At 42.6% G+C, this 14209-nt stretch overlaps 1 protein-coding gene across 1 annotated transcript in view; it reads right to left on the bottom strand.

Annotated features, from left to right (window-relative positions):
• ZMIZ1 (zinc finger MIZ-type containing 1) overlaps positions 1-14209 on the bottom strand; it is a 1052488-nt gene that overhangs the window by 116770 nt on the left and 921509 nt on the right. Inside the window, 2 exon segments of the mRNA XM_030203240.1 lie at positions 10594-10811; positions 13952-14066. Of these exon segments, the coding sequence (XP_030059100.1) occupies positions 10594-10811; positions 13952-14066 (333 nt within the window).

Below are 14209 nucleotides of genomic sequence, written 5' to 3'. Positions count from 1 at the left end.
CACCACCTGTAAAAAAAAAAAAAAAAATTTCAGCACCCCCAATCATTTTGAAAAGTTGGCTCCTATGATTCCTATCAAAATTGCATAATCTGTGATATAAAGAATGTACCAATATAAAAAAAGACTTCTCATCAAAATAATTCCTAAAAGCCCTCAATTTATGTATTGCGGCATAACCCTTACGAGCTACATCAGCAACATGGGCAAAAAAAGTCAAATGAAATTCAATCAAAACACTCCCACATACCTGGGCGCTGGCAGGGGCCCCCAAGCCCTGCCAGCAAAAGCTTTCCTGCAGCGAACTGCCTACCCTGCTTCCCCCTCCCTCACGCGCATGCTGGGTTTTAATGAAATTGAGAACGCGAGAGCTTTGAGAACGCGAGAGCTTTGCGTACGCTCAATTTCACTAAAACTGAGCATGTGTGCCAGGGCGGGAAAGCAGGGCAGGCAGCGAGATGTCAAGTATCACCACAAGAAGGCCTCTACTGGTGGGACTTGGGGGCCCCTGCCAGCCCAGATATGTGGAGGTGAGGCAGGGGCGGAGAGCAGCAGGGAGGTAGGCAAAATGTGCCACCCCCACTTTGTACTCAGACTCCTCCCCCCCCCCCCCCCCAAAAAAAAAAAAAAAAAAAATCAAGGTCTGGCTATGCTTTTGCTCTCAAATATTTTATATGTATCAACTAATCCAATGTCACAGAAACACTCAGGAGAACCTTCTTCCCTGTCACCCAACAGTCTTGTTCAACCCCATCCAGAGGGTGGCAACAAAATTAGTAAGCGATCTTCAACACAAAAAATATAGGGACAGGCTTATGAACGTCAATATATATACACTGAAAGAGAGGAGATATGATAGAGACATTTAAATATCTCAAGGGCATTAATGTACAGGACGTGAGCCTTTTTCAACTGAAGGAAAACTCTGGAAAGAGGGGCATACGATGAAGTTAAGAGGGAATAGGCTTAGGAGAAATCTAAGGAACTATTATTTCATGGAAAGGGTAGTGGAACATGGAATGGTGGCGTCGAGGACATGGGATAAGCATGTGGGATTTAAGAAGGCATGGGATAAGCACGTGGGATCGCTCAGGAAAAGGAAGAGGTAGGGGTTACAGAGGATGGGCAGACTACAAGGACCATTTGACCTTTATCTGCTGTCATGTTTCTATGTTTCTATCCAAGCAGTACGCAACCATATAGTCACTGCTTCCAACACTGCAAACTTGTTATAGCATAGTCTGTACTGAAACAAGTCCCAACAGAAAAAAAGTCATCCGCACAGACATAGGGACTAATCCCACATTTCTGAATTACGCACAATGGACTTTAAAAAAATATTAAATAAAATTGGAGAAAGGGCAGAGCCTGAGGTACACCACAAGATAGCTGCTTAGGAACAGACACCTCAAGGCCGTCCATCATTGATATAGGGGCGTCTAGTCCGGGTAGGGGTACCCAACTTCACTGGATGTTACATGAGACATACAAACTGTGAGCCACGTGTATGTTCAGCCATCTCTCAAAAGCTAGCCTATGATTCTTATTGAATAACTAACTGCATTATTTGTATACTTGAATGTTTGTTAGTTTATGTGCAATATTTTGCTGTTATGTACATTGATTTGGCAGAGGCTGCATTTATCCACATAAACAAGTTTCTCTTTTCAAATACATTTTGCTCATGTTGCTGTTTGGGGTTGGGGCATACAAGGTGAGCCTAATACGTGAAGGATGGGAAATTATGGTATGAGAATTAAGAGGTAGAGGGTCAGGGTGAGAGTGGAGAGTGTGTGTTGAATGACTGGCCGTGTGTACCATAACATGAGAACACAAAGCTGCTGTTTTTAGATTCATGCAGACCAAAAGGGTTTTTTGTTAAATTTCTACATTGTTTACAGCAGGCTTAACCAAGCACAGTCCTCAAGGGCTGCAAATAGGTTATGTTTTCAGGGTATTAATGAATATTCATGAGAAAAATTTGCATGCCCACTACATCCACCTTATGCAGATCTATGCATATTCATTAGGGGTTATCCTGAAAACATGATCTGCTTGCCTCCCTCAAAAACTGAACTTGGACAAGCCTGGTTTACAGGATTTATTTATTTATTTGTTACATTTGAATCCCACATTTGCCCACCTATTTGCAGGCTCAATGTGGCTTACATAGTACCATAAAGGCGTTCGCCAATTCCGGTATGAACAAATACAGTAATGTAGTGGTAGAATAAGGTTCGTGTGTACAGACTCATTAGGGAATCGTAGAGAGGAAGAGAATCATGGAGAGGAAGAGTTATTATATGTCCATTACAAGCTTTGGTTTTGTTGTGTTGCAGGGTACAGGCATTTAAAAGTTGGGTCGGTAGGGTATGCCTTTTTGAACAGGTTATTTTTTTAATGATTTCTGGAAGTTTAGGTGATCATAAGTTGTTTTCATGGCTTTAGGTAATGCGTTCCATAGTTGTGTGCTTATGTAGGAAAAGCTGGACGCATAGGTTGATTTGTATTCGAGTCTTTTGCAGCTTGGGTAGTGGAGATTTAGGTATGTTCATGTTGATCCTGTTGTGTTTCTGGTTGGTAGGTCTATGAGGTTTGTCATGTATCCCGGGGCTTCGCCGTAGATAATTTTATGAACCAGGGTGCAGATTTTGAAAGCAATACGTTCTTTGATTGGGAGCCAGTGCAGTTTTTCTCGGAGGGGTTTGGCGCTTTCGAATCGTGTTTTTCCAAATATAAGCCTGGCTGCTGTGTTTTGAGCGGTCTGAAGTTTCTTTATAATTTGTTCTTTGCATCCTGCATAAATTCCGTTCCAGTAGTCTACATGGCTTAGTATCACTGATTGTATCAACTTGCGAAATTTTTAAAATCATTTTCAGGGAAATGTTTTCAATAGTATGCCATACAAAGCAATAGGGTGCACTGTTGCAAAATAGGGTACACAACTGATGACATAGTAACATAGTAGATGACGGCAGAAAAAGACCTGCACGGTCCATCCAGTCTGCCCAACAAGATAAACTCACATGTGCTACTTTTTGTGTATACCTTACCTTGATTTGTACCTCTCCTTTTCAGGGCACAGACCGTATAAGTCTGCCCAGCACTATCCCCGCCTCCCAACCACCAGTCCCGCCTCCCACCACCGGCTCTGGCACAGATCGTATAAGTCTGCCCAGCACCATCCCAGCCTCCCGCCACCGACTCTGCCACCCAATCTCGGCCAAGCTCCTTAGGATCCATTCCTTCTGAACAGGATTCCTTTATGTTTATCCCACGCATGTTTGAATTCCGTTACTGTTTTCGTTTCCACCACCTCCCACGGGAGGGCATTCCAAGCATCCACTACTCTCTCCATGAAAAAATACTTCCTGACATTTTTCTTGAGTCTGCCCCCCTTCAATCTCATTTCATGTCCTCTCGTTCTACCGCCTTCGCATCTCCGGAAAAGGTTCATTTGCAGATTAAAATCTTTCAAATATTTGAACGCCTGTATCATATCACCCCTGTTTCTCCTTTCCTCCAGAGTATACATGTTCAGGTCCGCAAGTCTCTCCTCATACGTCTTGTAACGCAAATCCCATACCATTCTCGTAGCTTTCTTTGCACCCACTTCAATTCTTTTTACATCCTTAACAAGATACGGCCTCCAAAACTGAACACAATATTCCAGGTGGGGCCTCACCAATGTCTTATACAGGGGCATCAACACCCTCTTTCTTCTGCTGGTCACACCTCTCTCTATACAGCCTAACAACCTTCTAGCTACGGCCACCGCCTTGTCACACTGTTTCGTCGCCTTCAAATCCTCAGATACTATCACCCCAAGATCCCTCTCCCCATCCGTACCTATCAGACTCTCCCCGCCTAACACATACGTCTCCCGTGGATTTCTACTCCCTAAGTGCATCACTTTGCATTTCTTCGCATTGAATTTTAATTGCCAAACCTTAGACCATTCATCACAACTGATGACACAGGGGAAAAAAACTTCCTGTCATTTGAAATAACATGGCTTTTGACTCGTAACCACTTGTAACCACTCGCCCTCCACCTACCCTCCTCTCCTCCTTCCTGTACACATTAATTGATTTGATTACTTTATTTTTTGTCTATTAGATTGTAAGCTCTTTGAGCAGGGACTGTCTTTCTTCTATGTTTGTGCAGCGCACGCCTTGTAGCGCTATAGAAATGCTAAATAGTAGTAGTAGTAGAAACAAGAACAAATGTACGCCCTTAGTTGCATAGGCGCCCCGTATAAGAGGCTTGGGGAGGCTAAGCCTCCCCAGCCCAATCGTGACCATCTCCTTGTGTTTCTTCTGCTGCCCGCCATCTCCGTCGTCATTTTTACTGCCCTGAAGAGTTCTGCCTCGGCACCGGTGATTCAATCACAGTCAGCCTTCTGCCAGTGTCGGGGCTTTCTCTTCAGGCGCATCTCACTCCGAGTCCTACCTCTGCGGAAAAGAGGAAGTTGCGTTAGAGTAGGCGGGAGTCCAGGACACGCCTGAGGAGAAGCCCCGACGCTGGCAGAAGGCTGACTCTGAATCGCTGGTGCTGAGGGAGAACTCTTCAGGTCAGTAAAAATGACGACGGGAGACAGCAGGCAGCAGAAGAAACAGGGAGAAAGATGCAAGACTCCGGGGGGGAGAGCTGCCCAAGGAGGTTTAATAGACGAGTGGAAGTGAGCCTTTCTAGACCAGTAAGTAAGCAAGGAAGCCAATTTGGTTAATGTGTTTCCCCCGCATAGCCGTCATCGTCACTGCCTTCTCCCCAAACAAAACAAGCAAACTTAAGAACTACTGCATCCACGTTGTCGTTCCTTATTGTTGATCCGTAACAAAGCTAAAGCTATTTCTGTTAATAGGCAATGCCTTAAAAACTGGAGGAGAAAGGAAATAAAACGGCTTAAAAAATTACTGCAGCTGGTAGAAAAAGCAATTATAAACTCTGTAGTTTGTGCTCATTTTCCTTCACTGTTCTTCTATACAATACATATGACCAAGATTTAAGTGAGGATATCCTGTTTCCTGATGAGTTTATCTTAACTGTTGTTGTACTCTGCCTTGGGAAGCTGGTGTTATAAAGATGATAGAATATATTGAAATTAAATGGAAGTAGAATTAAACTCACCTTTCACTGGGGCACATGGATGCACATTTTAACGTAATCTCATTTGTAGTAATTTACATTTTAGTTACACAACTGGATTATTCTGTTTTTAGGCATGTTTCAGGGACAATGGTTTTATAGATCTAAATAAAAATAAATATTTTTTTAATGCAGATCTCTTTTGTTTAAACATAACTAAATGGGCTATAAGCCCCTAATGGTGAATTAGGTTCTGCCCAGTGTAATATTTATAGTACAGTAAGGTTCTGAGTGTGTTTTTGCACAAAGATGTGCATAGTGTTTTGCAGTTGAGCGATTGTGGTTAGTATATGCTTTGAGCAACCACTTTATTCTTTGACATATGATACATATTTAATATATAAATTTAATAAGAGGTATTGTGACTTTTATTTTTATTTATTTTTTTTTCTGTGCATTATCAGACAATTATGGATTTAAGCTCCACCCCTGGCCCAACCCCTAACCCTGCCCCCTTTAGCCTCCCCAAACAGTTGGGCCAACGACCGCCTATGCTTGGTTGTCTTTCTTTCAAGAATATGTAAAATTTCAGGAACATGTGAAAAATATCTGCAAAGGTTTACAGAGAACAAAGGGGCATTTTTACTAAAGCCTGTTGATTTTGTGCCACGACAGCATAAATGCAAAGGCTGTACAATAATCGTTGGGGATGTACCCAACATGTCCTCTGCAGTTATGGCGCAGAAGTGTTCAGTAGCGTGCATTAAACCTGGCTGCTACTTGTGCACATGCACTCAGCGCTCCTTTTACTAAGACACGGTAGTAATTCACGCATGGCAAATGCGACAAAGCCCATTCAATTCCTATCAGCTTCATCGCATTTGCCGTGCCGGGAATCACTACTGCGGCTTAGTAAAACAAATCCTTAGTGCCAGGGCCTCCGAGAGATAGAGCCGGGCCCGGGGCAGGGCCACCGCAGCTGTCGCCACCCCACACTTGGGATGTCGCTGCCGCCACCCATTGCTCACTCAGGCTGCCATCACCCCCTGCCTTCTATATTCCTGCATCAGTGTATCTGCTCCTCCCTGGCCTCCAAGAGGGACCTGACACCGGGGTCTGTCTCTCTCCTGTTTCTGTGTGCCGGGACTGGGTTATCACATTAACGCAATCATCTGGGTCCCGACAGGAGAAGGAGAGAGACAAAGGCTTGGCCTGAGGAATTTTGCCCCCTCCCTTGTCCCCTCAGTGGCCCTGCTTAGTGCTTCCTCTTGAGGAGACAGTAATTGAACTCAAATTGCACAAGTGACAGTGTGTGGTTAAGTACTGCCTGCTAACTGCAATATGCAAATTCTCTGCCCATGACCAACCTAGTTCCCTCCCCGACACAACATGCAGTTAACACTTGAATTAATGCGTGCTGCCATGACACTGCACTATCAGTTGCCATGCTTGTCTGGTAACAGTTACCGTGCTAATTTGCATGTTAACCACTTAGGGGCCTTTTATTAAGCAGTGTTATGTGGCAAGCATGCTTAGTGCAGGACACACTAAAGTGTCTCATGTTAGTTTTTGCATTTGCATGCGCTAGCACAGCCTAGATATATATATATTTTTTTGTATTTTTAGGGGGCGTGTAAGTGGTAGAGAGTGGGCATTCCTGCAGTGAACAATTATCACATCTACACTACCATGTGCTAGCTGATATAGATAAGACAGGAGACTTTGCTGCCTACAAAATGGGTGGCGGTAAGTGCTCATGCGATAATTTTTTTTAATGGATGCACGCTAACACAAATATTAGCGATTGGCCATTAATGAAATAAATAGAAAATTGAGATTTTCTTATGGCCACGGAAAAATGGCCTTGGAGTGCGGGAATGTGCATAAAGGTGCTAAGGCCATTTGTTATCACAGCTTAGTAAAAGGACCCCTAATGCATTTTATAGAAAGGGCCCCAAATTTACTTACTTGCAGTAGTTAGCATCTGTTAACAACAGTACAGTGAGCTATATACATGGGTCATGTGACTCCATCTTATGCCAAAATGGAGGATCCTTCCAGATTTTCTTAGGAATGTGTGGGGTTTGTTGCATGTTACTAAACCTGCAGCAGCTTGGTTGATTGGTTAGCTAACTGTAGATATAAAGGATTAAAAAAAGCTAAGGAGATGGTATTTCATTCCTGCAGGTCTCTCATTATATACTTTGTAACTTCATTAATCATTTAGTTGTACAGTAGATAATAGAGAGGGTGGGGAAGGGTTGATAGTACAATTGTCTTGTCCATACTTATTTTAATAAGACAGTGGTATTTGCCATTTTCACATTTTCTGTTTATAGTATGTTCAATTTTGTTGTATCGCCAATTAAAAAATTGAAACATAAAGGATTAAAGAATAACTCCCCCAAGGGAAAAGGGATGGATTTTATTGCTTGATGAAAAACAGAAAGAGGCTGAGATCTGCTCTCTAGTCACATTTGTTTGGATTTTTTTGCTTGCCACACTGATGTCATTAGAGAACACTCATTATAGATAAGTTATTTTGTTTTTTCCAATAAGTAGGTGCAATGGACTCGCACACAGATTTCTTTACTGATGGCTATCATCAAACAGTAGAGGAAAAATAAGATAAACATGAATAAGAAAAAAAATCTTTTGTGATAGAAACCTTTTTTTTCCTCTTAAAAAAATAAAAAAAGAAGAAAATTAACAATAGAATACAAACAATAAAAGCACGAGTTGAGCCCTATTCGCCAAACAGACTTTAAAGGAAGGACAGTCCATACTTAGCATCCCAAGGCAAAGCAGTGTCAATACATTAATGATTAGTTAATGTGTGGACTGAACATTAAATCTGCAGCTTTGCCAGTCTTTAAGGAGCCAGATCCAAGATTAGCAATCAACAGCTTCATAGTCCTGATAGCTAAGTTTTGACATGCCTACTTCTCTAAGGTCAGCTATTGGGGTATAGCTTTGAGAAATGTGGCCTGCTAGTCATTAGGGACAACCAAATGAGGTCCCAGAACAAAGGCCATGGAACAAAAGGAAATTTTTCCCTTATATGGAAAAATGGCCATACAAAGTAGTACTGTGTGACTACTGCTAGGAAACTGGATGCTGACCCCAGCGGCAGCGGAGGAGGATTACTGCCGTCTGTGTCAACTAGGCCATCAAATGTAGTCTCCTTTTAAGTTCCGGGGGGGAGGGTTTGTGGGTGGCAGGGTTTAGGGAAGGGGGTGGGATGGTTCTGCTGGGACCTAGTTTCTAAAAGAGGGTGTTGGGGCTGTCATGAGGGTGGGGCTCTAGGGTTGTTGTTTGGGAGGATTCAGGGTTTCTTTCAGGGTCAGGTCGCTGAAAAAGGGATTGATTCTTTGTTGGGGTGTTACAATTGGTGATTGGGATGTTGGGTCTCTGTTGGGTGGGTTACGTTTCTGTCGGGTGTGTTACAACTAGTGATTGGAAGGGTTGCATTTCCGCTGGGTGTGTTATAGGATGATGGGTCTCTGTTGGGTGGGTTACAACTGGTGATTGGAAGGGTCTCGTTTCTGTCAGGTGGGTTACAATTGGTGATTGGGGGTTAGATTTCTGTTGGGGGGTTACAATCAGCAATCGGGGTGGTTGGATCTCTGTTGTGGAAGGCGTGAACTGGTAGCACTGCTCTCACGGGTAGCTGTCAGCTGTTAATGCATGGCCATGCATTACATGCCCAGGCCGAAAGCACAGAGGTAACATGCAGGTAACACAATGGCAGTGAATTAAATGTGTGTCCTGTGCACTAAATGTAGGGCAGCACCACCTTAATTTTTGCATTAAATACTTCAGTAAAAGAGCCCCATGATGTGGCAAAAATAGAGTTACAAAACAATATCAAAAGTTGGATCATGGCATATAAAAGATTTGAAGCTTTTCAACAAGTTGTTCCCAAACCTATGGGCTGGTATCCTAAATGGGGTCATATCAATGGATAGAATCAGAAAACCCTCTTGCCCCTCCCTCTTGACTTCCACCGTGGCTTAATAATAGCAGTCAGTATAGGACTGCAAATCAGTGAATATTCAATGGCTCTCTCCCTTCTCCTACAGAGGACTCCTGTTAGTCTGGAAACTCTTGAGAGTACTAGGGTCTGTGAGTGTACATTGAAGACCATGGAATTGTGTGACTACTGCTACTGTTGTCACTACCTCTGGTGCTAATGCATTCATGCTTTGGATAAAAAGGGGAGAGAATATTAGTGGTCTATTTTATTTCCATCATCATCTGGGGTCAGGTGAATTTTTAAATCTTAAAATGGGCACCGACTTATTCTGTCTAAAAAGAGGTCCTTTTAAAAGCAATTCTATGGATGAACAGTAGTGTTTACACATGTAGATAAGCTATCCCTGGGACTCTGTATATCACGCTGAGATTTCTGCACGGAAATTGAAGCGTATTCTATAACAATGTGTATAACTTAATTAGTTAACAAGCTAATCAGCGCTGATAACTGGATGTTAACCAATTATCAGCACTAATTGGTGTTAAAGTGTATTCTGTAATGTGGTGCGCATAAATATAAGTCACATAGTTGAAAAGTAGGTGTGGGTATGGGCATGGAATGGGCGGGTCATGGGCGTTTCTAAAATCTATGTGCATTGTTATAGAATACACCCGGCTCTGCGTCTCATTTAGGTGTCAGGATTTACACCAGGTTTTACTTGGCGCAATTGACCGCAATGAAATTTAGTCACGTGGACCGGTACTCAGAATATTCTCTAAAGTATGCCTGAATTAAAGCATACTTTACAGAATATGCTTCGATTTCCGTACGGAAATCTCGGTGTGATATACAGAATCTAGTCCTATATGTGTAAATGTCCACTACACATGGAGACGGTTGAAAACCAGAGAAACTGAGGGGGCACGTTTTGAGTAGGCTAAAAATGTATGTGTATATTTCCCCATCTTACAATATGAATATGTGCATATGTAAACACATTTCCCCATCAGTTTCTGCACCAGCCAGGAAGCACATATATACTTTTAAACACTGCTCATTTTGGTCAGTGCTCTACACAAGGTATGAAGAGATTAAATCCCTTCAATCCTCTATTTTTTTGCATCAAATGTTGAAAAAGAACAAAAACCCTTATGGTAAATTTGAACGTTAATTGCCTCCATTTATACACGCAGTTGTCTGAGATCAAGGACCTACATGTAACAGTGCCCTTTGACACCGCTCTTTGTTTCCAGGTATAGTCTTTCAAAATTGCTTCTTGCCCTGTAAGTGCCTGCAAATACACATGCATCTCCCAACATCCATCTGAGTATTCTACAAAAGGCTCAGCGTTTGGCATAGCCTTATGTAAAATACTGGTGAAATTGTGAATGTTCCAATACGGATGTTTCCAATCTCTTCATCAACAACTTATGCAAAATGGGCCTTAAAATCACCATTGTTAAAAATGTAATGTTCTATAACTTTGTTTTTCAATTCATCGTACTTTATTCAAATAATCAACTTTCTCTTACCTGCCACCAAATCCGCCACTTCCAGGGTAGTTGGGTCGTCCGTACATGCCCTGTTGCATATAAGGTTGATTGGAGCCAGTTTTTGTTGAGAACTGCTGCTGCTGCCCAGCAAACTGAGGTGAGTTAATGCCTGGATTGCTAGTATTCATCCCAGATGCCATGGGGTTTCCTGCTGGGTTCATTGGGTTGTTGGCGTTTACCATAGGGTTCCCCAGCACCTGGCGAGAGAATTAAGAAAGTGGAAATTTTGCAAAGAAAAGACATGGGAGCTAATTCACTATGGATTTCTCCTCTTTCAGTCTTTAAGGGAAAAGATTTTAATGAATCATATCCTTAAAAATAACACTGCATAATGGCACTAGATTTATCCTTCTGCTGGTAATCAATAGAAGTAAAATAAAACATAGAAAAGAAAATAAGATGATACCTTTTTTATTGGACTAACTAATTACATAATACTGCTGAAAAGTAACAGTCTACATCTGACTGAAATTAGCCCCCTCCTTTTTTTAAAGAAAAAATGGGAAATGCTATGAATCAGACTTCACTGTTTCAGTCACCAAGAAGTTACACTTCTCTGTGCAATGGAAGTTCATTTCCTCTTTACTGTCCTATACGGTCAAGTGGAACATAAAAGAGTGAAAACTGGAGAGTTATTCTTAGCTCCAAGATAGTGCTTCTCCCTGGGTATCTATAGAAGACATGAGGGATGTGAGGGGATAGATGATTGAGTATGTAAGACAGGAAATGTTGTTACTGATAGATACTGCCAATAAGCATAAAGCCCCAGATTGATCTTGGGCTGTCTAACATAGACCTGCACATCAGGAATATGCAGCCATAATTGTTAAGGCAGAATCAGAAGGTAGCAGATGGTTGATTGGTGGAGTTGTGTCCAACAGTTGCCTGGATGAATTGGTGGGGTTTTATTTCAGTTTGGGTTTTGTAGGGAAGGAGAAGGTTTTTCCGCCCCTCCTGCCCCATTTTTGTAATTTTTTATAAGGGTTTGAGGGAAGCGGTTTGTTGCAGCTTTTAGTGATTGGGGTTTTAAGCCCTTAAGAATTCCAGTCAAATAAGAATTGGATTTGAAATACTGAACATGGATGATCCAGGTTCTCGGATATTACTGCTACAGTAACATAGTAACATAGTAGATGACGGCAGAAAAAAAGACCTGCACGGTCCATCCAGTCTGCCCAACAAGACAACTCATGTGTGCTACTTTTTGTGTATACCATACTTTGATTTGTACCTGTGCTCTTCAGGGCACAGACCGTATAAGTCTGCCCAGCACTATCCCCGCCTCCCACCACCGGCTCTGGCACAGACCGTATAAGTCTGCCCAGCATCATCCCTGCCTCTCACCACCGGCTCTGGCATAGACCGTATAAGTCTGCCCAGCACTATCCCCGCCTCCCAACCACCAGCCCCGCCTCCCACCACCGGCTCTGGCACAGACCGTATAAGTCTGCCCAGCACTATCCCTGCCTCCCACCATCGGCTCTGGCACAGACCGTATAAGTCTGCCCAGCACTATCCCCACCTCCCAACCTCCAGCCCCGCCTCCCACTACCGGCTCTGCCATCTAATCTCGGTTAAGCTCCTGAGGATCCATTCCTTCTGAACAGGATTCCATTATGTTTATCCCACGCATGTTTGAATTCCGTTACCGTTTTCATCTCCACCACCTCCCGCGGGAGGGCATTCCAAGCATCCACCACTCTCTCCGTTAAGAAATACTTCCTGACATTTTTCTTGAGTCTGCCCCCCTTCAATCTCATTTCATGTCCTCTCGTTCTACCGCCTTCGTATCTCCGGAAAAGGTTCGTTTGCGGATTAATACCTTTCAAATATTTGAACGTCTGTATCATATCACCCCTGTTTCTCCTTTCCTCCAGGGTATACATGTTCAGGTCAGCAAGTCTCTCCTCATACGTCTTGAAACGCAAATCCCATACCATTCTCGTAGCTTTTCTTTGCACCGCTTCGATTCTTTTTACATCCTTAGCAAGATACGGCCTCCAAAACTGAACACAATACTCCAGATGGGGCCTCACCAACGACTTATACAGGGGCATCAACACTCCCTTTCTTCTGCTGGTCACACCTCTCTCTATACAGCCCAACAACCTTCTAGATACAGCCACCGCCTGGTCACACTGTTTCATCGCCTTCAAATCCTCAGATACTATCACCCCAAGATCCCTCTCCCCGTCCGTACCTATCAGACTCTCACCGCCTAACACATATGTCTCCCGTGGATATACCCGTGATATTACCGCTACAGACCTGGAAAAAATCAACTAGTAAATGTATGACCTTTGGATGGCTTATATTTTCGATGTGAAATTTGTAAAGATTATGACGGTACTGTCTAATCTTGTACTTGACTGCATATACTATAGTGGAATGGCAAAGGTAGAAATAATTGACTTGTTCAATTACTTAAACATAAGGGTGAATCCCCCGGGGTTGAATAAAGCTGTGGCTTTTGCTGTGTTGTGTGTTATTTGGCTGTGATTGGATGTCTGTACATGCTGCATGTTATAGACAGTGAAGTCCAAATTCCTGAACTTTGTAACACATCTTTGAGAAAGGCATGCCCCAAACCAAAACTAAACTATCAATTATATAGCCCTTCTGCCCAGAGAGGCTGTGAAAAGCATATGGCAGACCAATAGTGCCTGTGTGAAATGGGAGAAAATGAGAAGTCTAGTTTGTCAGTAACAGCATCAATATACTAAAGAACAACTTGATGCTGATAATGGAGGTGAACCTTAGGACTAAAGGGCCTATTAACTAATCTGCATTAGCTGTTAACATGGCAATTAACATGTTCTAGCAGTTAACAAAGCAACATATCAACAGCAGGAGCAGCAGAATATCCTTTTAGTTGGAAGGGCCAAACAAACCAATCTCTAGCCTCACCCCCAAGCTCTCTGGTCGCTGATACTATGTTGGGCGTTGAGAGTGGCCCACTCCTTTCCACTGCTTATGAACAGTTAACAGAGAATGGGTTGGGGACTGTATCTTACAATTAACTTAACACAGTGGATAATGTGGTACAATTAGCAAAAGATCAACAGCTAAATCACTTTTCTCTGTGGGAAGATGCTGGGAATGCCTCAACAGTTAACATAGAGGTTTTGCAGTTACTGTGCATTAAATGTTGACAATTACAGTAAGTTAACCTCAAAACCTTACTATAGTTTTGAAAGTAGGCCCTTAAATGGAATATGTTATGATTCAATAGAATATGAACACACACAACCATATTTCTACAACTTCCATAAACCTGCGAAAACAGAATTAGAAAAGACAACAATGTATTATGTATATATATAAAAAAATGTTTTACCTGGCTTTGGGAGGTATTAGTCACGCCCCATACTGTTGTGACTACTGATAAAGAACCTGGTGGTTGGTTGGTGTTTTGTTGCCAAGGAACCGAGTCATAGGGGAACGATCCATCACTGAAAAAAACAGAACTATTTTTAACAAACACTGTTCAATGACAATCTTATGGGCTAAACATATATTCACAGACAGGAACATGGAATAATGGGTTGCCATTTGCCTCCCTTCCACATCATCTGTGTGGCTTGGTGGCAATGCC

This window comes from Microcaecilia unicolor, chromosome 5 (assembly GCF_901765095.1).
Source record: "Microcaecilia unicolor chromosome 5, aMicUni1.1, whole genome shotgun sequence".
NCBI lineage: Eukaryota > Metazoa > Chordata > Amphibia > Gymnophiona > Siphonopidae > Microcaecilia > Microcaecilia unicolor.
Note: the sequence above shows the minus strand (reverse complement) of the source record. Positions and strands in the feature narration are given on the sequence as shown.